This window comes from Haliotis asinina, chromosome 2 (assembly GCF_037392515.1).
Source record: "Haliotis asinina isolate JCU_RB_2024 chromosome 2, JCU_Hal_asi_v2, whole genome shotgun sequence".
Taxonomy (NCBI): Eukaryota; Metazoa; Mollusca; class Gastropoda; order Lepetellida; family Haliotidae; genus Haliotis; species Haliotis asinina.
In genome coordinates this window covers 100,656,902-100,684,541 of record NC_090281.1, presented here as the reverse complement: position 1 = coordinate 100,684,541, position 27,640 = coordinate 100,656,902, and the positions used below count along the sequence as shown (strand labels likewise).

At 40.5% G+C, this 27,640-nt stretch overlaps 1 protein-coding gene across 1 annotated transcript in view; it reads right to left on the bottom strand.

Moving 5' to 3' along the window:
• Positions 1-8,017: 8,017 nt before the first annotated feature.
• Positions 8,018-27,640, bottom strand: part of LOC137274702 (transcription factor IIIA-like) — a 52,830-nt gene continuing 33,207 nt past the window's right edge. Inside the window, exons 5-9 of the mRNA XM_067808051.1 lie at positions 27,116-27,189; positions 25,503-25,586; positions 16,694-16,917; positions 9,358-9,411; positions 8,018-9,094 (exon numbers count right to left, since the gene is read on the bottom strand). Coding sequence (XP_067664152.1) covers positions 8,243-9,094; positions 9,358-9,411; positions 16,694-16,917; positions 25,503-25,586; positions 27,116-27,189 — 1,288 coding nt within the window. The 3' untranslated portion in view covers positions 8,018-8,242. The remainder of the gene's footprint in view (positions 9,095-9,357; positions 9,412-16,693; positions 16,918-25,502; positions 25,587-27,115; positions 27,190-27,640) is intronic.

The following is a 27,640-nucleotide window of genomic DNA, read 5'->3' as shown; positions in this document are numbered from 1 at the left end:
TTCGAACATACAATTGATGAACTTTATAAGCACACATTATGTCTCCAGTGGTGGAGAAGGTCACCCGGTGGGGAGCCCCAGCCAGATGCATCCAGTAATGGCGCCAACATTCATCGGATCGACGGTATTTGTCCACCGGGACGCCTGTTTGTAATTCTAATGTAGTAGGACAGTGGAAACTCTTCACACAGAAATGGAAGAATTCTGCAACTTTAGAGGGACTCTCTTGATTTGACCAAGATTATCAAGTGGCTCTATTTCTACACAGCATCAGTGATGAGACACTCATCATATACAATGACTTTCATTTCACTGCAGGAAATGGGAGAACAATGAAAGACATTCTCATAAGAGAATCGAACGAAACTTACAAACATCATCTCTTTAATAAACGCTGTCATGCAGAGGGTAAATCATTTGAAAACTTTCACTCATCAGTAAGAACACTTCTGTAACATGCAATTGTTGTGACAATTGCCGTCCCTCAATACTGCAAGAATACTGTACTAGGGATAAAAGTGATGGAAACACAGCAATCTCTACTGAGAGAAAAACTTGACATTGGACCATGCTATTGATATCTGCAAAGCTGCATCACATCACAGTGCAGCCTTGAGGATGGAAGCAGAGGGTATCCACAAGGTTGACATGTCAAGGAAGAAGAAAGGCTACAGCAAACAGAAGAATCCAAATGGAGGTTACAGACAAAAACAGGACTCAAGAGTTCAGATGTAAGTTTTGTGACAGATCACATGACTTATCCAGATCTGCATGCCCAGCATGTAGGTAAAACCTGTGACAAATGTGGGAACAGAAATCATTCTCCAGTAAGTATCCAAATAACACCTCTCATAACTTGTCTCAAAGGAAAGTTTGCCATGTACGATGAGCAGAAGATACTGATGATGATAGCAATTAAATACATAAACGCATTAAAGTGAGAATGAATGTCAAGGACCAGGATGTGATCTTTCAATTGGATACAGGATGCCTGTTAAAATTCTTCCTATCAAGTATGTTATCAAGCTGATATCAGATCTGATAATGCCTGCTGAAGATGTGGAACAACAGTAAATTCATAGTTTGGGCAAGGCTAGATCACAAAGAATACTCTGTCAAGTTTATTGTCGTCAATCAGGATTTTGCACCACTTCTTGGCCTGAGAACCACAGAACAGATTAGATATTGTGAATAAGGACATTGTAGACCAAATCTACACCATGTTGTGTCCAAAACCTAGTCCTTCATCTATACTACCTTCCAAACAAGCTTTAGACGCTTCAGGTTCACATCAGTTTCATCGGCGATACTTCAGAAAAAGCTGACTGAGAACACTGATAGTCTGGCAGGAATACTGTGTATTGCTGATGATGTTTTGATACATGGCAAGGATGAGGACACTTATGACAAAAACCTTGAGAAATTCCCTCAAAGATGAGATGAGAGAGGCATGAACTTGAATAGTGATAACTTGAACTCTGGATGAAGGAAGTGACATTCATGGAACACAGAATATCTAAGCAAGGTCTGCAGACAGAAAAGTGAGAGCCATCCAACATATGAAACACTCTACTGATGTATAGGAACTAGGGACAAACTACCTTTCGAGATTTCTTGCAAATCTCACATTGGGAAAAGAACCTATCTGTAATCTCACCTAAAAAGTGAGTGAGTTTAGTTTTACGCCGCTTTTAGCAATATTCCAGCAATATCACAGCCGGGGACACCAGAAAATGGGCTTCATACACTGTGCCCATGTGGGGAATTGAACCCGGGCCTTCGGCATGACGAGCGAACGCATTAACCACCAGGCTACCCCACCGCCCCTCTCACATAAAAAGATGTTTCTTGGAACTAGCTTATTATGCCCAAGAGTCAGCGTGGCTGTATGTGAAACTGGCTGTGGTAGAGCTGGTACTGGAAAATGACGCCAGTAAATATGGACTGAGCACTTGTCTCCTTCAACATGGGAAGCCTGTCACATACGTGTAGATCTCTCACAGAGACAGAGTACAAGTACATGCTGATTGAAAAGGAAACGCTTGTCGTCGTTTATGGTCTGGAGAAATTTAACCATTACACCTTTGGGCGGGTAGTAAATGTGTTCACAGACCACAAGCCTCTGGTTGCTATTGAGAAAAAAACACTTTCCGAGGTACTGCGAAGACTACAAAATCTAGTAATACGCACTCAGAAATATGACTTCACACTGTTATACAAGCCATGGAAGAAGTTTGAGCTTGTTGACAACCTCTCAAGAGCACCACTTCCGGATGCAAACGGGAGGTGTGAAACAAGAGTCATTAGAAGATGACATATCCCCCAACCCCCTATATATTTGAAAGGACAAACCATCTGACAGTTACTTGAAGTGTTTTTAGACTAAGCTTGTATAAAAAGCATTGAACGGAAACGAAGCCCACCCCTCCCATTAGACCAAAACTTTCCATGGACAAAGGAAAAATGAAAATGCCAAAAATGTGTAAATGGTAAAAAGCAAAACCATAGGTTCAGTCTATTATATCTTCGAATTTTGGTCAAAAAGTATTGAACATTTTTTTAGTTATGCTCCTGAAACAAAATGACTGCAGACAGATGGACGGACTGACAGACGAGTCGTCGAGTATATTAGATAGTATTGGATAGGTTGCTATGGAAACTAAGACTTCTTAGAGGACTTAAGAATATTCAAAGAAGTTTACTGAATTCGGCACCAGGACTGTTACAGCGATATGACACAGGTCCTTCACACAGCAACGTGACACAGGTCTGTCACAGTGATATGACAGGTCCTTCACACAGTGATATGACACAGGTCTGTCACACAGCGATATGACACAGGTCTGTGACACAGCGATATGACAGGTCCTTCACACAGCGATATGCCACAGTTCTGTCACACAGTGAATTAACAAAGGTCTGTAACACAGCGATATGACACAGGTCTGTCACAATGCAACATAATAATAATAACAGTCATCCAAAGATGACATATTTCCCCGGCCCCCACATATTTGAAAGGACAAATCGTGTGACAGTTACTTAATGTCTTTTTAGACTAAGTTTGAATTGTTTCCATGGAATTCATGCAAAATATAAATGCCATAAATGAAGGGGTCGAGGTAGTGATACGTTGTTATTTAATGAATTTAGCTTATGCCTGAACTAGTTTAGGATGAAGAAGATTGAAGAAGATCGACTCACCTGTATAAAGAGATGGTCTCTCAGTACGGAGCAGGCACCCACTGAGAAACAATATACAGTTGAGCAACTACGAAGGACCACCCAGGCCAATCAGAGCCAAGAAAACATTTGTTTGGCCAATCAGGGTCAGGCAAATACTCAAAAGGAAGTAATGCTATCGATGGAAAAGAAGAATTGAACTGAATGGGGAGGATTCCCAGTTCAGAAAAAGAAGGTGTGATTTAGAAAATTGAAGATGGTGGCCAGTGTCAGTGAACATGAAAAGACACCACAATGAAATGGATGACATGGGTGTTAATACAGCAACCAAATGGCATTTATGGTAATTTTAACATTACTTTTGTTTTGTTTTTAGATATATATACATGTAAAATATTTATGACCAAAATATGCCAAACTGCCAAATATGCCAAACTATACACAAAAATATGCCAAACTGCTACATCTGGTCGGGATGTTTTGAGAGAATCTCCACTCAGAGCAGAGTTGATGAATAGACCCATGATCCCAACAATGAAGAAATTTTTCAAGGAATTGATATTGACATTTTTTGACATTTAAGTGTTTAAAATGGTACTTTAAAACTCTTCCATTATTTCAAGTGGGTTATCATGTTCTTGCCAAACTGTTCGATTGATGAATTTTGATATTCCACAATCCACCCAACTTGGAAATAATTTCATGTACATCCTTCTTTTATGACTAAGCAGGTTATATGCACCTAGAAACACATTACTCAAAAATTTGTATGATCTGGATTGTACTAAAGCTGAGATATACAACAAAACCATGGGTTATCATCGTTTTGGTACAAATACAATGTCACATTTGAGGGATGTCACTCTATGCTCACGTCCATTTGTAAAAGTCATCTCAGTCTTTTTGATTAATATTCTGGTACAAAAACTAATTAACCCTAAACAAACAGAATCACAGCAAAGGTATCTGAGAAAGCTTGAAAACTTTTGGTTCAGTGACGGACACTATCTAACTTTTGAGGGCTCATGGAAACAAAAATACAGAGTAAACGGCCTAATTAACCAACTGATCGGTTGACTTTGAATCACTAGCAAGTTTGATGTATCACCTCTGAACTGTCGTCACCAATGTAAAGATGCCCAGTTGTTGTGCCTCACTCAGCTATATCCAAACTACAAATGTCTCAGAAACATGGACAACCCTGATGATACTCCATACAAAATATTAATGGTTAAAACAAGTATCAAATTTTTATAATTTATATTTATTATGACACATGCTTAATTGCTTATCTCCTTTCCCTGGTAGATAGTACTCAAATCCGTGTTTGCTTTTATACACCCTCTAGGAATTCTTCTCATAGCTGCATTCTGTAATTCTGCCTGACATCTAGCGGGGACCACTTGAGAAGTAATCTTACGGATTGTGTGGATTTAGATATACTAAACACCTCAGTGTTTAGATATCTGGAACGACCCATATGTTAAGGAAAGGGCTATTACAAAAACTGGCGTTACAACCCACATGCTAAGGTAAGGACTTTACCGAAACTGAGTCTTGGTTCACTTATGCACTGACTTATCTTGTAAGACAGGGGAACATGGACTCTCTGCCAGTTTCAATGGATCAGTTGAAAGACATCAATGAATCTGCATGACCAGGTGAGATTTCTTCATCGTCAATGAGGAAGTGTGAGTTGCTGTGCTACCACTACAGGCTCAAATTGATGCATACCAGATATGCCTTCCGTGACTATCATCGAAAGTGGTTAGCAAAGACCATGTTGGATCTCCCTCCAAAGCAGCCTTCCATATTTGACGAAATTGAGCAGTTGCCATGGAGTGCGAGTGTCCAGGCCAGTGCTCTTAATTCATGAGGGTTCAAAGCTCTTGCAGGCTCCATCCTGGCTGCTTTATATGCTCGTAATATCACTTCTCTGATCCATAAGTAGATGGTCATACAAGAGATTTCTAGTCATTGTGAGAGACAAAGGGATAAATAGAAACTGGAACTTCCTTCTCGTAGCACTTTTTTCTAAGTAGATCTTCATTGCTCTTACGGGACACAAGGTCAAGTCCCATGTGTCATCTGGGTCCAGGATATTCAGTAAACCTGGGGCGTAGAACTGGCTGCCTGGTAGTTGATTCTTGGCAATGAAGTTACATCACAGACCTAAGTGTACAGCCAAACGGTCACTGATTTCAAATCTTGTATGGCCGAAATCTAATGCATGGATTTCAGACATCAGCTGCAGTTGCTAAGGTAAGAAGGAAGATTGTTTACTGAATCAGCACTTAAAAACTGTCAGCATCAAAGGTTCATAATCTTCAATGATGAGATGGCCTAACACCACATTACTATATTAAGATCCTAAGCAGGTGCTAGCTCTCAAGAAAGCAACTAATTCTGGACTGCTGCAAAATAAGTTGAAAGTGTTGATCCTTTCAAATGTCTGGCAGACCTCAAATGACATAAGTAGTCTGCTACTTGTGGTTCTGGGTTCCCATGCTGCTGCTTGGAGTGAGGATTGACAATGAGATTCGAACAATCCAGGAAACACAATGTTGGCTCTCCATGCTTTTCTATGAGGTGTGGAAACCAGGATCTAGCCAGCCAGTGAGGCACGACGAAAATCAGTTCCAGGTTCTTCATCTAGTCAATCTTGCCATACAGTTCTGGTAACTGAATCGAAGGAGGGAATGCATAAGTGTTCATTCCTCCTCAAAATACGGCATAGGCATTGACTGCCCATGCTAGCGGATCCAGTACTGGCGAGATGAATGTTGTCACCTGATGGTTGAATCGGGTTGCAGACAGATCAATCAGAGGATGTCCAACTGTAGCTGTTGTCAACTGGAAAGCTTCTACATGATGCATCCTCTCTGTTGGTGACAATTTACAAGTCAAACCATCACATGTTATGAATCAATAAACCAGCATTGTCACTAAGGTGACGTAATCCCTTGTTACAAATTATCAAATTCAGCTTCGTGCTGAAACCTTTAACGTGTCACAGTGACCTTGAAAATGATGTGAAGGTCAGCAAACTCAAAAGGGCCCTACACCATCTGTAGATGAAGCTTGGTGTCAAATATGAAGAAAGACAATGACCTTTTCTTGATATATCTTGCTGACAAGCTACCCATGTAGGTGAACATACTGAAACCTTTAAAGTGTCGCAGTGACCTTGAAAATGATGTGAAGGTCAGCAAACTCAAAAGGGCCCTACACCATCTGTAGATGAAGCTTGGTGTCAAATATGAAGAAAGTCAATGACCTTTTCTTGATATACCTTGCTGACAAGCTACCCATGTAGGTGAACATACTGAAACCTTTAAAGTGTCGCAGTGACCTTGAAAATGATGTGAAGGTCAGCAAACTCAAAAGGGCCCTACACCATCTGTAGATGAAGCTTAATGTCAAATATGAAGAAAGTCAATGACCTTTTCTTGATATATCTTGCTGACAAGCTACCCATGTAGGTGAACATACTGAAACCTTTAAAGTGTCGCAGTGACCTTGAAAATGATGTTGAAGGTCACCCAAATCAACTGGGCCCTATGCCATCCCTAGAAAAAGCTTGGTATCAAATATGAAAAAACACCAGCGACCGGTTGATGAGATATCTCGCTGACAAGGGGTAAAACGTTAAGTAAAGAAGGTCAAGGTCACCAAACCCGACCAGCACCTTTCTCATACTGTGATGAGCCTAGGTACCAAATATACTGTTCTTCACTTACTCCATTTCGTCTGTACGTCCGAAGCCTAATACAATATGACCCGCTTCGCACTAAATGTGCAGCAGGGAAAATCATGCTAAAGTACAAACACATGCATAACATATGACAAAAGCATAACTACAACAACATCAAGACATAGTCAAACAAAAAAACAGCAGTAGAAGAACCCTTCAGCTGCGAGTCAAGTGCTGTACATGTTGGCAATGTTGACATACATAAACAGTAACCTGCAGAAAGGTGAAAAACAGTAAGTTAAATATCAAAATGTAGACAAATGTAATAGCAAATTTGATGCACAATAGTCTCATCAATACATTCAGATTAGAATTTAGTTATAAATCCAAAAGTAATTAAAGCATAAGCTGCAAAGGGACCCAAGAAAAAACACCCAGCCATCTGCCCAGGCGAATAAGAAGAGTGTGAAGGCTGGATGTGTGCATGGTAACGTGGACACTACTGCCGTGACAAGGGAGGTGGGTGATCTTGGTGATTGCATGTTCACTTCTATGGAATTTTGAAGGGTTTCAAGTTTCCACTAACTGTTCTGGAGAGGAAAAAGAGATAAGCAATCATGATTCAGAATAAGAAAAGATAATCATAATATGGAAGACCAGCAAACTCAAATGTTCCTGATGCATACCAGGCACTGATGTAAAAGAACTCCAAACTTTCTTGAAAGCTTTAAAATCACTCTTGAAATCATGTTATTCCAAACAAGATATTTAGAATATTGACTCCTGTAGCACTGTCAGCAGCTTCCCAGTTGATGGGTTGGCACGGAACAAATGGACTAGTTTTATTATTCAACAACTCTTTTCCAAATACCAAGACTATATCTTAAAAAAAATGAAAGTTTGCAGAAATAAAATAATAACAAATGCAAAGGGATACATTTCAAAGGTAAATGAGGGTGACATTTGGCGGGATTAAACTATGCTATCACTTACCACACTATTTCGGTTAATGCCATGTTTCGTCAGTGTTCTCCAACTATTTGTACTATTTGCAAAGTGTCAAACACTAGACGTAGACAGTAACAGTGCCATGACAAGACATGACATGACACGCTGACACCATCACACAACACACTAACCTGGCATCCATGATCTTTAATGCACCAACAATACAAAGCTACTGGAAAAACATGAAGAATACTGATAGGGTTGGGTATTTACTTCAAAAACTGTTTTTCTCAGTAGCACATTCTGTGTGTGACTGTCATTTCCATGAGAGAAAACAATGGCACTGTGACAATGGTGTAACTCCCCTGTTGCTATGTGGAGTATGTGAGTGTTCTAGTTGTCTATGGCCATCCCATGTCATTCATGAGCATCTGCAGTCTCAACATCCACACCAACATTCACACTTGTTTCAATGCCAGACAGAACATTTGTGTTCACATCTGGTTCAAAGTCATCTCCATTTGCAACTGTTTCACCACCAAACGTCACAGGAATGTGTGTGTCAGGAATGTCTGTGGCAAGATGGTCTGTCACAACAACGTTTCTCTCCATATTTTCACAGTTTTCAGCATACAATTTCTTTTTGACAGCAAGGATGCAACATTTACATTTGTCCAACTTTGAGGTTGCATCTTGCACTGCCATGTGATTCAAGGTCAACTGCCAAGCAACGGATGCTTTTTCACAACATGGCAAGTCACTGTCAAGGTCAGTCAATAGTTTCTCATCCAAATTATCTGTCTCTGGAGACACTTTCAATATACTTCCTTTGGACGACGACAACAAATCACATTCTGTTTCTGATTCACTACAAAACAAAGACACATCATGTCCAGAACTGAATCTCTTCAATTTTGGTCCTTTTACAAACGTATGACTCAACTCTGACAGAATTTCGGCCTCCGACGAAATGACTCTTGAACGTAATACTGAATCAGCAGAAACAGCCTGATCACCAAGACTAGATTCTTCCATCTGCATCATGGTACATGTAGGCACTGCCCGCGATGATGTCTCCTTGGTGTCACTGTCATACCCAGACAGGTTGACCTTGTCCTCATCATCAGGAAGGAGGAGATGCAGTCCCGGGTCAGGACTCCCAACCTCAAGACGTCCTTCCAACCCACAGAGAGAAGCAGCCATGTTCTTTCTTCCCCGCGGTTTCTTTCGAGGTTTCCTTCTTGGTTTCCTATGTTTCTTCACCTTTTTCTGTGAAAATAAAATATCCATGAAAAAATAGTACAAGTATGGTGTGTGTTGTGCTCAGCCTGTCGTGTATAATGTTATGTTGTGACTTGAGGGTGGTGTGTCGTGGTTGGTGAGAACTGTGGTGAAGGGCTGCCTGTGGGTCATGTAACAGCATAACCTCTAACTGAGCTCTGTTTGGATTTTGTCAGTGGTGAGTTCTGACAGATGTTGTGTGTTGCATTGGCCGCGTGGGCTCATTGTCCTCCATTGAGTTGTGTACCTACCTTAGGCAGAGGTCTGTTTGCATCATGGAGGCTCAAATGTTGCAGCATCTTGTTCTGCAAAGCAATGGAGACAGTCAGATCCCTACACCAATTCTTTCCCTACATCTTCAAGATATAGAGAACAAGAATAATGTAATTTTCTGAACAAAATTGATAGTTTATACCTATCCTGTCTCAAGTTTATTATGCTTGTCTCCTCCCTCTATGCAAAGATAGTGGAACACTTGAAATCAGATAATACATAACTCAAATGAACATATTCAAACGTGTATTTACCAAAATCCTTTCAAACATTCTAAATTAATAAATATATTTGTATTCTCTAAAAATCACCGTTACAACTAGGGTTACTGGACAGATGCAGTTTGTTGATTGGCGGAGGTTCCTTAGGTTAAGTATCCTCATGTCATAGATTGACATGGACTATCTTGAACAATTGACATGGACTATCTTGAACAATTGGCATGGACTATCTTGAACAATTGACATGGACTATCTTGAACAATTGACATGGACTATCTTGAACAATTGGCATGGACTATCTTGAACAATTGGCATGGACTGGATTGGCATGGACTATCTTGAACAATTGGCATGGACTATCTTGAACAATTGACATTGACTATCTTGAACAATTGGCATGGACTATCTTGAACAATTGACATGGACTATCTTGAACTACATAGGTCGTATCAGGATATCACTGGTAAAGAAGGTGATCCAATAGCACGACTGACTCCCTCAGGGTGGACCTGTGTTGGTAGAATACCAAGATTCAGAGATGTTTGTCACAGTGCAGGCACATATTTCACTGACAATAGGGAAATTGAGTTGAGTTCAATGTTACAGAAACTCTGGGAATATGATGACGTTCCGTCTGTCACATCAACCCTTACCAAGGATGATGAATCTCTGTCTTAGCATCTGTGAAAGACACAGTCAAGTTTGAAAATGGCCGATATCAAATTGGCATTCCTTGGAAGGAGAGTGTGAGTCCTTTACCAGACAACTGGGATATAGCTTACAAACGCCTCTGTAACACAGAGAAGAAGTTATCAAAGAATGAACAGGTTGCTGTAACCTATGATGGTATCATATCTCAGTATGTTGAGAAAGGTCACATTGAAAAGGTGTCTCTTGATGAAAACACATCATCATGTGGATGGTATTTACCTCATTTTCCTGTTGTGGGCTAAACTGTCTTTGATGCATCCGCAAAATGTGAAGGCGTATCACTGAATGACACTATTCACCAAGGTCAAAAACTACAAGGTGATCTCTTTCAGATATTGCTTCGCTTTAGTAGATACCCAGTAGCCACAGTATACGACATAACAGAAATGTATCTCCAAATAGAAATGTTGCCAAAAGACAAGTCATTTTTTTTATTTCTTTGGAGATCAAACAATCAGAATGAGAGACATGTTTACCAGTTCTCACAAATAGTATTTGGGGGGGTCGATGCTTCTCCGTTTTTAGATCAGTACATCACACAAGAACATACTCGATGATTTCAAGACACTTTATATAAAAAGCTGCTGAAACTGTGTTAGAATTCACATACATCGATGACAACAGACTCACTTAGAAATGAGTTGGAAGCCATTGAGCTCAGTGACCAGCTTACCGAGTTGTGGGGAAATGCAGGTATGTGTACTACAAAGTGGTTAAGCAGTTGAACAGTGTTGTTAGAACTTATGATTTGAGTGGTGTTTTTGATGACCTTTCCTAAAATATAGTGTTACTACATGACTGGTGAGCAGTTCTATATTCAACTTGCTGGTTGATACTCTGCATTTGTACACATTTGTGCAAAACAAAAACAGATTTAAATTGAAAATAGATTAGTCACAGTGTTGAGAATTTGTTTCATAGAACTCTGCGTAACAGGCATAGTTGTAGACGTCATCATCTGGTCAAAGTCTGTGCTGATGTGAGCAGACCGAGCACACATTGCCACTGTCGTAGAGGTAATGGAGAGAGTAGAGTTTTTCTATCGTGGCTTGAATCTTGACCCATCAATCCTCTAGGAAGACAATGTGGTTCCACAGAGTGATGAATCAAATCCCGAGGTATTGAAGATCTTGCGGCGGCTCTAATTCCGATTTCAGTAGATCCACAAGTCATCTGAGTTGCGTTAGTAGCCTGATGGTGAAATTTAACTGTAGTCTTTGTTGACTTGTCTCATGATGTGCTTGAATGTCTCGTCTAGGTGAAAGACGCTGCCAAGTCCCCATCATACTGGATTGGTGACCCCAGTAAATAGCCACTGGGCTGAAGATATTCCATACAACAGAACCATCCACTGGTAGTGCTCACCATTGAATAGAAAGCACAGATAGTTCCTGCAGTGAGGATGTATCGGAATGTGCTGGTAGACATCTTGTAGATCGATGCTGGCTAGAAAATCCGCTGGACGGATGAGACAATGCAGTTGTGGTAGATGGATCATTCTGAACCATTGTGGCTTCAGTAGATAATCCTTGTTGAACTCCTTCATGCTGTATATAAGTCAAGACTTTTCCATGGAAATTTTCTTGGGACCAGAAAAATTGGGGAGTGGAATCCTGGAGTTTGTTGATCCAGGTGTAGTTTTTTTACTGTGCCTTTCTTTGGAAGAGATGATATGGCATTGGCTAGTTTGTCTCACTGATCCCCAGCATACACGAGAAGTACTGGGTCTCTTGTGAGCAGTGGTGTTGCCTGTAGTGGGATCTTGTAGCTGTCTCACAGAATGTTTATTGACGTTAAGAAGTCCCCAATTTCTCCAATAGCGTTGTACATATTCACCCACTTGTGAAGGTTGTATAGGGGGGGGAAGGATCCAGTCGTTACAAATCTCTCTTCAGCGCTTCCCACCTTTAGCACTCACGACAGGGTGTCCTGTTCCTCTGGTTTAGCAACGAAAACAGCCCTTGTCATCATGAGCATTGTACTACTTGTCTCTTGCTCGCTGAACCCTGGAGAACTTTGACTGGTTGGAGTAACATTGAGAAGTCTGCTTGAGAACAGTAGTCAAAGTGTCAGTCCACTTTATCATCACTTCCCTGGAGTCTTGAGTAACAGATTTAGCAACGTCCTAAATTCTGCCATCGAATATGGATGATGACCAGAGAGCTTGATACAAGGATTTAGTAAAGCTGTCACCCAAAGATGACACTGATAGTAGACCTTGTCGGCGAAATAAATTCAATCCTGCAGACATTGAGGCTAGATGCTCAGGAATGAATTGTTGATCCTTCTTCTGGGTGATGAAGGAAGGAAGGATGATCCTCTCTTCTTCATTCTCCGGGCTGTTGAACTTGGAGATAAGCGCATGCTTAATAGTCCTAGAATGGGCAAGTCTAAAGAAGGTATAAGCTGAGTGGTTGATGTGGGAATCAATGAGCGCTGAAGGACGGGATGAGTTGTTGCTGAGGCTTATTTGCTGTCTGAAAGGCTGTAGACAAAGTTTCTGAGATGGCAGATATCAGTGGAAATGTCACACTGTCGATGTCCTCGTTTCTCATCATATACATATTAGCCTCAATGGAGTCCTTCGAAGGTGAGAATAAAAGGTCTTCCTCCAATGAAGGAGATCGATGATGTCCATCTCCGTTCTTCCACAAGTGCATGCGTGAGTGAGGAACAATATCCATGCAGCGAGTGTCGTTGTGAGATGAGATGATAACGGTATCTCCGACAAATGGGGGATGAAGACAGTGAACGCTTCAAGCAAGTCAGTGGAAGGAACATCATCCATACTGTGACATGAGGATACAACTGATGGCCATGATTTCCGTGAACAGAAGCGTACATAGGATGCCTCTTCTTCATCTGACAGATCTATTGCAGTTCATGAACCATCACAAAGGGCACCTGTAATTGTCTTCAATCCATCAAGTCCATCATATGATCTACATAGTTTTAATTCATTGTGATTCATGATTGGTGGACAATGTCTACAAGTTGATTACCACAATGTCCTAGTTGTCATTTATTCTTTTTCATCTGAAACCATAACAGTTAAATCTCATAAGATTCGAAAAAATCTCAAGTTCTTGGTCTTATGTGATATACTATCCTATATCTTTTCTGAGCCAGGTTTATCCCTGGGTAGGTGTATTGTACATCTGCTTCAATTAGAAGGGAACTTTAAGGGATTCAATTTCCAAATTTGGGAGTCCATCTAACTCAGATATGCATGAAATAAATGACCATGGATGCTTCCCATTTGAAAATGATTTTGTTATAATATAGTTACTTTCAATGTAATTTGAATAATGATTACAAGAGTCATCAGAGTGAGTGAGTGAGTGAATTCAGTTTTACACCGCACTCAGCAATATTCCAGCTATATGGCGGCGGTCTGTAAATAATCGAGTCTGGACCAGACAATCCAGTGATCAACAACATGAGAATCAATCTGCGCGATTGGGAACCAATGACATATGTCAACCAAGTCAGCGTGTCTGACCACCCGATCCTGTTAGTCGCCTCTTACGACAAGCACAGTCACCTTTTATGACAAGCATGGGTTGCTGAAGGCCTATTCTACCCCGGGACCTTCACAGGTCGGAGTCATCAGAAGATGAGGTACCCCCAGCTCCCAAAAATATTTGAAAGGACAAATCATCTGACAGTTACGTGATGTCTTTTTACACTGAGTTTGAATCGTTTCCATGGAAGTCGTGAAAAAAATAAATGCCATATATCTGTAAACTGCAAAAGGCACCACTTTAAGGTCTGCCTCACATATCTGGCAAGGTTTGCTGAAAGATATTGAGAAGTTTTTCAGTTGTTCTCCGGAAACGAAGCCCATCCCTCCCTATTGAGACTAGGTCCGAATCGCTTCCATGGAAAATGGGAAAATGATAAATGACCAAAATCTGCAAATAGCAAAAGCCACTACTTTAGAGTCCGCCTCACATATCTGGCACGTTTTGCAGAAAGATATTAAGAAGTTTTTGAGTTGTGCTCCAGAAACGAAGCCCATCCTTCCATTTCGAGACTAAGGTCAAAACGCTTCCATGGAAAACGAGAAAATGATAAATCACAAGAACCTGTAAATAGCAAAAGGCACCACATTAGGTTCTGACTGGTATATCTCCCAAGTTTTGCAGAAAAATATTGAACATTTTTTGAGTTCTGCTCCAGAAACGAAGCCCATCCCTCCATTTTGAGAAAAAGTCCGAAACGTTTCCATGGAAACCGATAAAAAAAATATATCACAAAAACTTGTACAAAACAAAATGCACCACTTTAGGTTCTGATTGATATATCTACTATGTTTTGCAGAAACATATTGAACAAATAAAAATGCCAAATATCTGTAAATAGCGAAAGGCACAAACATAGGTTGAGATTATATCTATCAATTTTGGTCTAAAAATATTGAACGTTCCTTGAGTTATGCTCTGGAAACAAACTGATAAAAGATGGACGGAAGGATGGACACACAGACAAGGCATCAACTACATCCACACATTACTTGCCGGAGGGATAAAAATGGTTGACAACAAGTTCTTGTGTGACAGGGAAACTGTTGAACAATTGTCATGCCAAGAGGAGATTTCCTGTCTTCAGCTATGACAGTGTTAACTCACCCAGTAGGAGAAGGTCCTGTCTTCAGCTATGACGGTGTTAATTCACCTGGTAGGAGAAGGTCCTGTCTTCAGCTATGACGGTGTTAATTCACCTGGTAGGAGAAGGTCCTGTCTTCAGCTATGACGGTGTTAATTCACCTGGTAGGAGAAGGTCCTGTCTTCAGCTATGACGGTGTTAATTCACCTGGTAGGAGAAGGTCCTGTCTTCAGCTATGACGGTGTTAATTCACCTGGTAGGAGAAGGTCCTGTCTTCAGCTATGACGGTGTTAATTCACCTGGTAGGAGAAGGTCCTGTCTTCAGCTATGACGGTGTTAATTCACCTGGTAGGAGAAGTTCCTGTCTTCAGCTATGACAGTGTTAACTCACCTGGTAGGAGAAGTTCCTGTCTTCAACTATGACAGTGTTAACTCGCCCAGTAGGACAAGGTCATGTCTTCAACTATGACAGTGTTAACTCGCCCAGTAGGACAAGGTCATGTCTTCAACTATGACAGTGTTAACTCGCCCAGTAGGACAAGGTCATGTCTTCAACTATGACAGTGTTAACTCGCCAAGTAGGAGGTCATGTACTCATCTGACAATGTTAACCAACCCACGAGAAGTTCCTGTCTTCAACTATGACAGTGTTAACTCACCCAGTAGGACAAGGTCATGTCTTCAACTATGACAGTGGTAACTCGCCCAGTAGGACAAGGTCATGTCTTCAACTATGACAGTGTTAACTCACCTGGTAGGAGGTCATGTACTCATCTGACAATGTTAATCAACCCAGGAGACGTTCCTGTCTTCAACTATGACAGTGTTAACTCACCCAGTAAGACAAGGTCATGTCTTCAACTATGACAGTGTTAACTCACCCAGTAGGACAAGGTCATGTCTTCAACTATGACAGTGTTAACTCGCCAAGTAGGAGGTCATGTACTCATCTGACAATGTTAATCAACCCAGGAGACGTTCCTGTCTTCAACTATGACAGTGTTAACTCACCCAGTAGGACAAGGTCATGTCTTCAACTATGACAGTGTTAACTCACCCAGTAGGACAAGGTCATGTCTTCAACTATGACAGTGTTAACTCGCCAAGTAGGAGGTCATGTACTCATCTGACAATGTTAATCAACCCAGGAGACGTTCCTGTCTTCAACTATGACAGTGTAAACTCACCCAGTAGGACAAGGTCATGTCTTCAACTATGACAGTGGTAACTCGCCCAGTAGGACAAGGTCATGTCTTCAACTATGATGGTGTTAACTCACCCAGTAGGAGGTCATGTACTCATCTGACAATGTTACCCAACCCAGGAGAAGTTCCTGTCTTCAAGTATGACGGTGTTAACCCACCCAGGAGAAGAGGGTCCTGTACTCAGCTATGACAGTGTTAACTCGCCCAGTAGGACAAGGTCATGTCTTCAACTATGACAGTGTTAACTCGCCCAGTAGGACAAGGTCATGTCTTTAACTATGACAGTGTTAACTCACCCAGTAGGACAAGGTCATGTCTTTAACTATGACAGTGTTAACTCACCCAGTAGGACAAGGTCATGTCTTCAACTATGACAGTGTTAACTCGCCCAGTAGGAGAAGGTCCTGTCTTCAACTATGATGGTGTTAACTCACAAAGTAGGACAAGGTCCTATATTCAGCTATGACGATGTTAACTCATCCAGTAGAAGAGGTTCCTGTACTCAGCTATGACGGTGTTAACTCACTAGGTATAAGGTCCTGTATTAAACTATGACAATGTAAACTCACCCGGTAGGAGAAGGTCCTATCACAGCCCTCATGCTCACATGGAATGCGTTTCCCATCATGGTAGGATCTGATGTGAGCCTGCAGGTTTTTCTTGTTGAGATACATGCGTCCACAGTTATCCCTGCTGCACTCAAATATGGGTCTCTCCTCCAAGTGGACTGGCAGGTGCTTCTTCAGATTAAACTTGTTGAGGAACGTCTTCCCACACTCAGGGCAGTTCAGAGCTGGAAACAACACTCATCATCGGCAAAGAGTCCATCAATGGTTAAGTCAGAATAGAGCTAGCAAATACACTTGTAGCAAGAATGTTATTTATTTGTTCCACTAATCCAACAAAACATATCTAATGAGTAAATCTGAAAGCAAATAGACGGAAAAGGTTGAGTAATATCTTAACATCATCAACATATGAAGGTGTTTATCAGGGTTGATCCTGATAGTTGGGATTGGACTGCATTCGATTGTCATGTTGAGAGTTGTGCCGGAAATGACTTCATATGGCCTGGCTTGGAAGTTCAAGGTGATAACCTTGCTTTGACTTTGCCCACGAGGCATCCATGGGACCTCATGCAATGACATCATCATCGATATAAATAGAGGGGATGCATCTCTAGAGGCGCAGACGTGTTGCGATGGCCATAAGAAGTGAGAGAAAAATGTAAGTGTGTCGGTTTGGTCACACAAACACTCTCAAGTTTTAGCAGACAGTTGTGTCACTTGTGTATAAAGGTAATTTGTTATTTTGTCAGTCACTATTGGTCATATTTGGTAGAAACTGCATACTTCATGTATCTTGTCGCTTAGGAGTACTTGTCATGACTCTCTACTTCGCAATGTAACGCGCCATTACTGTTGACGCTGTGAACTGACACTTGAGTCTTATAATGTCAGCGAAAGTTTGACTACTGAGTGTTGAATTTATATTGTGTGCTTGCATTCTCATTTGACACCATAACCAAGGAACAATGACGTGTAAGAATAATCTGTATCAGAAGGAACTATTGTGTGCTTTGTTTTCTTTCCACTGTATTTGTGAAGCCTTTTTGTGTTGGTAAGTTGATAAAGCACAGGCCAGTTCTGCATACACACAACATATATGAGAAAACAGTAAACACAAAGTGTTATAGTTAAAGAAAGCTTACACATATATCTTGTGATAGCCTGACTACATTAGAGGGAGTAAGTAAGTAAGTCAGTAAGCCTGATTAAATGGTTAAATATGACTTGTTAAAGGAAGTATATTTACACACAACTGGAACTTGTGGTTAGGGCAGACTGTCAAGACAAGCAGTGTTCCAGATTTTATCTAGCCACTGAAACATATTGGGATTAAGCATGCTCTACTGGAATATCTTGTTCCTCAGTCAATGGACCCCTGCCATGGAGTCATCCCTTGAATATTGTCTGCAGCACTAAGTCTCTCAGTTTCAATAAAACTGTAGGCTCTATCATGAAATTGCTTCATACTATGTACTGTACTATATACAGACTACCCTTAAAGTGTTGTCTATCATACCTAGAACAGTCAACAAAAGAAGAGCTTTCCGTGGAATGTGAAGTTGATGTTCCCTGAGTGGCCTGCTTGACCTATGAATGGGTGGCAGTGAGGTACATGTCAGTAACCAATACCAATGATGTAACAGGAAATGTAATTTTCTGAATAAAATCTTTTGAACATTCTGTACTTATCCTGACTCATGCTTACATGCTTATATCATCCCTCTATTCAAAGATAGAGGGACACTTGACATCCCTTCTAATTGAAGTGGACATAAAATATACTCACCAACCAGAAGCCTCCCTTTCCTACCATTACCGTCACATGACCAGCCATACTTGCCACTCTCTCCGAATCTCATAAGCCCAACATGAAAATTACTGGGAATTCAGCGTGCCGGTTGGATACAAGTATCTCCATTATGAGTCATGCTCAGTCATGCTAGCCTGTTCAAGACGTGCACATGGAATTTCAACTATATTACTCCGTAGAGTGTCTTGGTTTCAACAAGCCACGTGATAAATGGGTGAGTGAAACTCAGGGCTTTTGTAGAACTGTTAGTTGTGCAATAAGTGTCCAAAACTGTTGAATGCCAGTGATGTCCTCCAAGTTGATGTCCCGTAGATAGTGATTGACCAACATCGTATTTGATTTCCAAAGGCAGCCTTCCATTATAGTTGTTAACGAGCAGTTTCTGCATAAAGCAAGTGTCAATGCCAAGGGCTTCACTTCATGTGGATTGGAGGCTCACAGACGCTTGAGTCCTGCTGCTTTGTAGGCCCTCAGTACAACAGCTCTCACCCAGACTGAGATAATGTAGTCAGATACTTCTGTAGGTGTCTCAGTAGATAGTGGGATGAACAAGTGCTTGAAACATGGTCTCCTTGTCTTAGGGCACTGGATACTTTCAATGCTCTGACTGGGCATAATGATAAATCCTGTGTATCATGTAGGCTGAGAACTGTAGACAATGCTGAGATGTCTCTCTGGTTGTCCAGCAGTTGATTTTTGGCAATAAAATCCCATCTCAGTCCTAGATGTACAATCTCACAATAACTGGAGTTGAATCGTGTGTAACGTAGAGATGGTTGTTGTAAACTGGGTCTAGTGAAAAGGTCCCTGTGCAGACATATAATCGGTGAGTCTACCATAGTAGATATGGTCTCAAGTTGTCCAGCAGAGCAATCCCATCCAACGTGCTGAGGTGCTGAATCAGGAAGCATTGCAATGGGTGTAGTTGTTGACGTCTTCGTCTGGTCAAATTCTGTGCTGATGTGAGCAGACCGAGCGGACATTGCCACTGTCGTAGTGGTAATGGAGAGAGTACAGATTGTTCTATCATGCCTTGAATTTTGACCCACCTATCCTCTGGGTGGGTCAAAATTCAAGCCATGATAGAACAATCTGATGTGGTTCAATGGAGTGATGAATCGAATAACGAGGATTTGAAGATCTTGCTGCCGCTCTAATTCTGATTTCAGTAGATTCACAAGCCATCAGTGTTAGCAGCCTGATGGTGAAGTCTAACTGTAGTCTGAGTTGACTTGTCTCATGATGTGAAACAGTCACAAGGCCAAGATCCATCCATTGGTAGTGCTCACCTTTGAATAGGAAGCAAAGATATTTCCCGGAGTCCGTATGTATCAGAATGTGCCGGTAGACATCTTGTAGATCGATGCTGGCTAGATAATCCGCTGGACGGATGAGATGATGCAGTTGTGGTAGATGGATCATTCAGAACCATTGTGGCTTCAGTAGATAATCCTTGTTGAACTCCTTCATGCTGTACATAAGTCTTTTATATATAAGAAACTTTTCCTTGGAGTTTTACATGAGTACCAGAAACATTGGGGAGAAGAATCCTGGTGTTTGTCGATCCAGGTGTAGTTTTTTGACTGCGCCTCTCTTTAGTAGAGATGATATGGCATTGACTGGTTTGTCTTGTTGATCCTTGGCATCTTGTGAGCAGTGGTGTTGCCTGCAGTGGTGTTGCCTGTAGTGGGATCTTGTAGCCGTCTCACAGGATGCTCCTGATGTAATCAGCCTTGAGAAATCCCCAATGCCTCCAGGAGCACTGTAGACATGCATCCACTTGTGAAGGTTGTACGGGAACAGCTGGTGGTACAAGACTCCAGTCGTTCTGAACCTGATCTTCAACACTTCCTCCTTTCGCGCTCCTGGCAGGATGTCCTGTTCCATGGGAGCACCTGTTTCCTCTCTTTGAGTGACCAAAGAGCCTTTGCCATGAGTGCCTTTACTCTGTACTACGTGATCCCGCATCTGATAAAGACAACGAACAATGACAGCATCTCTGACGAACAGGGAATGTCGATAGTAAACACTAGCAGCTGTAGCGGGATCTATGTGTGCGAGCACTCTCAAAAGTATGGAAGGAACATCATATACTGTGACGTGAGGATACAGCCGATGAACAGAAGCGTAATAGGATGCCTCTTCTTCGTCTGACAGATCTATTGCAGCTGATGAACCATCACAAAGGGCACCTGTAGTTGTAGTTGCTGACTGTCATTTCCGTTCTTCAAACCAGAGTTCGATCAACTGGTGAACTGTTGCATGAAAAGGTCGGTGTCCAGCTGTGGCTGGTTTGCAGGAGCATATGTTGTATTGAGTGTAGATGTCGTAGATGTCTGTGTAGAAAGTAGATTCTCTGAAATATGCAACATAGTAGACGATGTAGTTGATGAAGGTCTGGTAGATGCTGCTCGTTGATTCTGTGTGCTTACGATCTGTACTTTGAGAAGTAGTAGTTCAGGTTCATTGGAAGGGATGATCTCATCACTGAAAGACTTCAAAGAAGACGTGGAGTGTTGTTTCAGAGCAGGTGATGCAGTGGAAGACGTAGTTTTCAGTGAAGAAGACTTCCACTTCTTCGGTTGAGATGATCCTGATTCTGATGACGTTCTCTTCTGAGATCTAACTTGAGACCAAGATATGTGCAAAGTTTGCTGAAGAAATAGTGAACAGATTCAGAGCACTACTACCAATTTCTGTCTAAGTCAAAGTTATTGCCATGGATATACCAAAAATCTTTTATTCAGAATTCCAAAACAGCCAAGAGGCACCAGTACACCACCAGATCTATTATATACCAGAGAAACATTGAATGGTTTTAAGAGCTGTGCTCTAGAAAAGACCGCTACCACCAATTTCAGCACAAATCACCAAATCATGCAGAGCTCAACAATATGTTGCTCTACTCATATAGGACCACAGTACATCACCAAAGTGTATGTATTCTTTATTTCATATATTTTTGGCACATTTCATGCCACAGAAATATTCTAAGCATTGTAATGTTATTAACAGGTATTTTTCCTACTTCATGCAAATAAAACTGTCACTTTCCGAATTTCATAACATTTATGAAAATTATCTTGATATTTTTTTCCTGAAAGTCAAGTTCACCATAATAATTTGAGCAATATGTAAGGGAATTTCCGTGGTATTTACTTGAAACTCTTCATGTGCTTTCACATTAACATTTTCATGAAAGTAGGTTTAAAGGAACACTGGCTTGTATAATTTAATGGTACGTTGCTTTAATATGACATTTCAAAATACATGTACTGTAAATCACGAAATGTTTGCGTCATGATATTTTTGCGAGTGGTGACCAACAGACGTTTTTGCATCACAAGATTTTTGTGACTTGCCTAATTCTCAAAACATAGTTTAGTTTGACAGTTTCAAAGCTTACTTGCATCTGAAAGTTTTATCTCAAGTAAATCCGATCACATATCAAAGTTTGCCGCTAATCATGAACACCATTCAGTGGAGTACTTCCGCATGTATGCAATCAGTGATGTTTTCCTAAAAACCACACTTGCGGCATTGGCCATATAAGCTTAAAACAGTTCAAAGGGATTAAATTAAATGGAATTACACTAATAAATTGGCACTGATTAAGGACCAGTTTAGTCCAGTGTCGGCGAAGCTGTTGATCTGCAGATAAGTGTCATGAAAGCTATCCACGCCCGCTGGATGGTCTCGGCCTTTCAAACGGTCTCCAAGAAATGTGTTGCGTTGTTGGCGCCTGTCTGGAGTATCGGACGTACTGACTGACTTTTGTTCAGGTATCCATTGTTTGACATGTGACACATGAGTACGAGTAATGCTAGTAATTAGTCATTCTTTGCGATGTTGTCATTGCTTAATATATGTATTGTCTAGATCTATTGTTAATTTATACGAATTGGTGAATTGGTGAATAGATAGGGCAGGTTGTTTGCTGAATATTCATTGCATTCTACCAGCAAATTGCATCATGATATTTTTGCGAGCTTAAGTCATTCACAATTTTCGCAAAAATATCATGCCCACGAAAATTTAATGATTTACAGTATTAATGTATGGACTTAGTTGTCTATATGGACTTACGGTAGCCTCATTTGTTACAGCTTTTTACCTTACTCCATGCTGTCATTACCGTGGTCCACAATCTACCAACCATATATACATGTCAGCCGTAACTGCAACTTGTACCGCTAATAAAGGTGATGAACTTTGAGTGGACTTCAGGTTCGCTATTCACCATAGTTTTAGAGTTCTCCTACGGAAAACAGCACTACCATCAATTTCAATTGAAGCAAAACTTGTTGCCATGAAAACACCAAAAACATTTTATTCAGAATTCCAAAACTACCAAAAGGCACCAGTACACCATTAGACCAATCTCTGTGTCATGTTTGGTGATGAAACAGTGAACGGTTTGAGAGTAGTGCTCCAGAAGAAAGCAATACCACCAATTTCAGTCGAAGTCAAATTTGCAATGGAAACGCCAAAAGTATTCTATTCAGAATTCCAAAATTACCAAAAGGCAGCAATACACTACAAGACCAATCTCTGTGTCAAGTTTGGTGAAGAAATAAAGAATGGTTTTAGTGTTCTGCTTCGGAAACGCAAAATGCGTTGCAAAGGAAAAAACAGAAAATTAATAAAGTTTACATAAAGACGATAGAAATACAATCCAAAAACCGAATATGACCTCATCATACAGGCCATACTCTCCACGTTTTCGCTTTTTCTTTGTGAGGTCAGGCATTCTCTCATCTTCCAACAAATCTACAGCGATGTTAGCTGCCATGACAAATTGTGCTTCAGTTTCATTGTCACATAGACTCGGATCTGGGAGGCCTGGTGTCTTTGCTTTTGAAACAGCCACTTTTGTAATGCCATCCTGACAGAATTCGGAGCATGAAGGAGCACGATATGTGCAGATGCTTTATACCCGTCATTGAACAAACAACTTCTCAACGTAGCGGAAGGCCCATGTTTCCCCCGCGCAAAAATAAATGATTTTACAGTAATTAGGCAGGTGACAGGATGACAGCTAGGGTAAGTGTTTTCTTTACAGTTTACAGTTTCCTGTGTTGTTATTCTCTCATGATTTCTGTACTTTGATGATGCGCGAAAATTAAACCGCGCGAATTAGTCATTTTTTCTGTTTACGCGGAAATTAAGCCACACGAAAATAAATGATTTTACAGTAATTTATGTTATTGGACATAAAAATTAAGCAAAATCTTATCGCCGTATCGGGACCCAAAGTGTCTCCAACCATTCTCTACAGGTGACGAAGGAAAGAGTGACAAGCATGGCTGGTCATGTGACCGTTATGGTGGATAGGGAGGCTCCAGGTGCGTGAGTGTTTTGTTCATACGCTCAAATAGATGGGAAAAATTAAGGGATTACAAGAGTCCCACTATTTTCACATAGAGGGAGGATATGAGCATATAAGCATGAGTCAGGATAAGGAAAAACTAAGATTTCCTCCTGTGCAATACTGACGGTCTTCAGACTTCTCCTATACATCCTCTGTGGCTATCTGTACTCGAACAGTTTATTTGGATGCCAGCTGGGCTGTCCATGACAGTGTTTTTGAGAATAATTTGGCACTAATAAAACGCTGCTGAGAGACACATAAAATTCACAAAGTGAGGTAAAACAAAGAGGAAGGCACAATCAAATATACAAACTACTGGAAAGAGTAGATCCTGACATCTCCAGACAACTAATTGTCTTGACTGTAGACCCTAGAACAACAGAGATAAGCCTGTTGAAGAAGGAACTGTAAAAACCAAGAAGTGGCAACTGTTGCGCTTCACTCAGCTACATCTGATCACAAACAAATTTCATGAATCATAATGTACCTCCCTGTTTGCCTCGTAATTGTGGCACAATTATTGATTTTTACATAATCGTAATGTGAAATGAAAATAACTCACTAACTATTCAAGATATTGACATGCCACATGCAAACTTTGTAGACCGGAGTGTGGGCTTTACAACAAAATGTCGAACACGATTTTACTATTTGCCATTCAGAAGCTTATTTCTGAACACAGGCACCATCAACACAAGCAGAATTGAAAAAGAATCATTAAGTTTGAGTTTGTGTCAAAATTGTGATGTAATTAATTACTTTAACATAATATTAATCTGAAGCAAACATTTTTCCCATTCAATTATCAACAGTCTGGTACCTTGAACATTGAAATTTATTGTGTTTTTGCAGAGTTGTGACATTCTAATGAACCCCATGAAAATGCATCTTTGAAAAACTTACCAACTTCCAAGGCCAATAACTCTAGAAGCATTCAAGACATTGTTATGCCATGCGTACACTCTAACTGTAGTCCAGAGTGTTGGCTTTACAAAGATATGTCAAACATGATTTACTCTCTGCCATTCTAGAGAAGAAGACTTTTAAATACAGGTAGCATTCAAAATGGCAGAAAGACTATCATGGTGTCCAACTTCCACTATGTGTTGAATTGATGGAGAATGATGGGTCTACAATGAGTGAAAATGTGGTCAATTTATCTCTTATAGTTTTGGAAATAGAGGGTTCAAAGATGTTCACATTTGGGGTTATCTGCCCTTACTGGAAACAGGAAAATGTTTTTTCATATACCCTTCAGCATACAGGCTATCATCACTGAAAGTTTCGCTGAAAACACCCCAGTGGTTAGCTCAGGAGAGCTGGTACAAAAACTGATATAATATTAATAGTAAAAATATTCGGATAATAACAGTAGGTCTTCCAGACTTTCAGACAGAATCACGGACGGCAGATTTTGTTGCTGCATCTATTTGCTAAACAAGTCCTGCAAAATGTGCTGTGTATCACTTATGTTACTTAGGGTCAATGATTCTGCACCTGCTTTTCATCACAGCTGTTATATCTAGCATCACTGTGACCTTGCCCTGCCCCCACACACGTTTGGTACAATCTTGAGACAAGGGAATCATGTTGATGCAGGCAGGTCCTAACACAAGAGAAACACTCACTACTATGCTTCAGTGCCACATGTTTCCGCACGAGTGACCACGTCTCGAACTTCTCCTGACATCCTGGCACCTGACACAGATACCCTGAAACATGCATCCTCATCATGGTCATCACATATTATCCTCTAACGTAAAGAAACTAGGAGTAACAAAGACATGAGGTAACATGTGTAGAAGTGAGCACACCTCACATTACCCCACTTCCCACCTTGAGACATGGAAATGAATCATATTGATATATAATGTGACGAGGATCACCAGCTCACAAAACTTTCTCCTTGACTCTGCTTAACTTTATATACATGTTGGATAATAGTTTCATCATAACATGGCATATCTGTGGGTCATGAAGTAACTTGCATATTAAGTTTGGTGAACACATTTTGCACCAAGTCATGTTTCCATGGAAACAACAACAAAACAAAATTCTGAACTTCAAAATAGCAAAAGGCACATCTATGGGTAATGATTAACATGTATGTAAAGTTTGGTAAGCCTAGCATGTTACTTTGTAGCAGGGGAATAACAATAAGAACAAGAAAAAAATCAAGATGATCTACATCAATGTGATCTACATCAAGAAGATCTACATTAAGATGATCCACATCAAGGAGATCTACATCAAGGTGATCTACATTAAGATGATCTACATCAATGTGATCTACATTAATGTGATCTACATCAAGGTGATCTACATTAATGTGATCTACATCAAGATGATCTACATTAAGATGATCTACATCAAGATGATCTACATTAAGATGATCTACATCAAGGTGATCTACATTAAGATGATCTACATCAAGATGATCTACATCAATGTGATCTACATCAAGATGATCTACATCAATGTGATCTACATTAATGTGATCTACATCAATGTGATCTACATCAAGATGATATACATCAAGATGATCTACATCAAGATGATCTACATCAAGGTGATCTACATCAAGGTGATCTACATTAAGATGATCTACATCAAGATTTTTGAGGAGAAGTGGATAACATACATCTCCTCCATCGTCCCCTATTACACCATCATCATAGAGAAATTTGGCAAAATGTTCAAATGTCTCTAAACTTACAAAAAAAAACCAAATAAAATGCAAAAACGAAATAAGCGATGCACACACCCCATCCCCTATTACACTTTCATCATGGAGAAATTCGTCAAAATGTACTTAAGTTCAAATGTCTCTAAACATACAAAAAGAAAATAAAATACAAAAACAAAATAACAGATGCACACCATTAGAATCCTAAGAAAACCCATGTATATGTTTGCTGAATTCCTTACAGTAATTTCTAGAAATCGATAAAGCACATTCCTGTTTCATCCGGCCGGCCGGCTGGACGGCCACCGAGGGTGACCCTACACGCCCCACCCACATAATGGCAGGGGCATAAAAACAAAAGTATGTTGTGAAAGCATACTCAATAGTGAAAGATCCGTTTCTATTGAGAATGATCTCAGACTGCTGCTTCTGAAGCAGAAATGATCTACACACTTTGTCAGCACGTCCAGGACCCATCCAAACATTCATCCACACTTACCACACACTTCCTTACCAAACTGTCTCAGTTCCCTGTTACTACAAACAGATACCTACCGTCATGCACCTTTTGATGCCGCTTCAATTTGGCTTCACAGCTAAAAACCTTTCCACAATTCTCCTTGGGGCACCTGTGAACATGAGGTCATACAAGAATCCTTTGCTTCCTGAGAGAAACTGAAATGCTACTGAAATAAGATACTGAACTACATGGGCAACCAAAGATTCAGCCGCGAAAGTGGCCAAAAAAATTACAAGCTCTTAAAGATCATATATACTCTAGAGGGTGAAAATGCATAAATCACTCATTGACATTGTTATAAATGAAACCTCATCATTTAAACTGCTCATTTCGATCTTTAATTACCTCAAATCGACATTTTGACAACAGTGCACAATTCTCAACTGCAAACGAAATTTCAACAAATCAGAGCGGCGCATCTCCGTGATGTAAAAACAGGTATAGATGTGAGGGCAGAATTAATCTACATTTCAGGGGTTAAACTATTTCGTTTACAGGCTTGTAAAAACCTGAAATCGCGAAAGCTGTTGTGAAATATGAAAGCTATATGTTCTCACAAT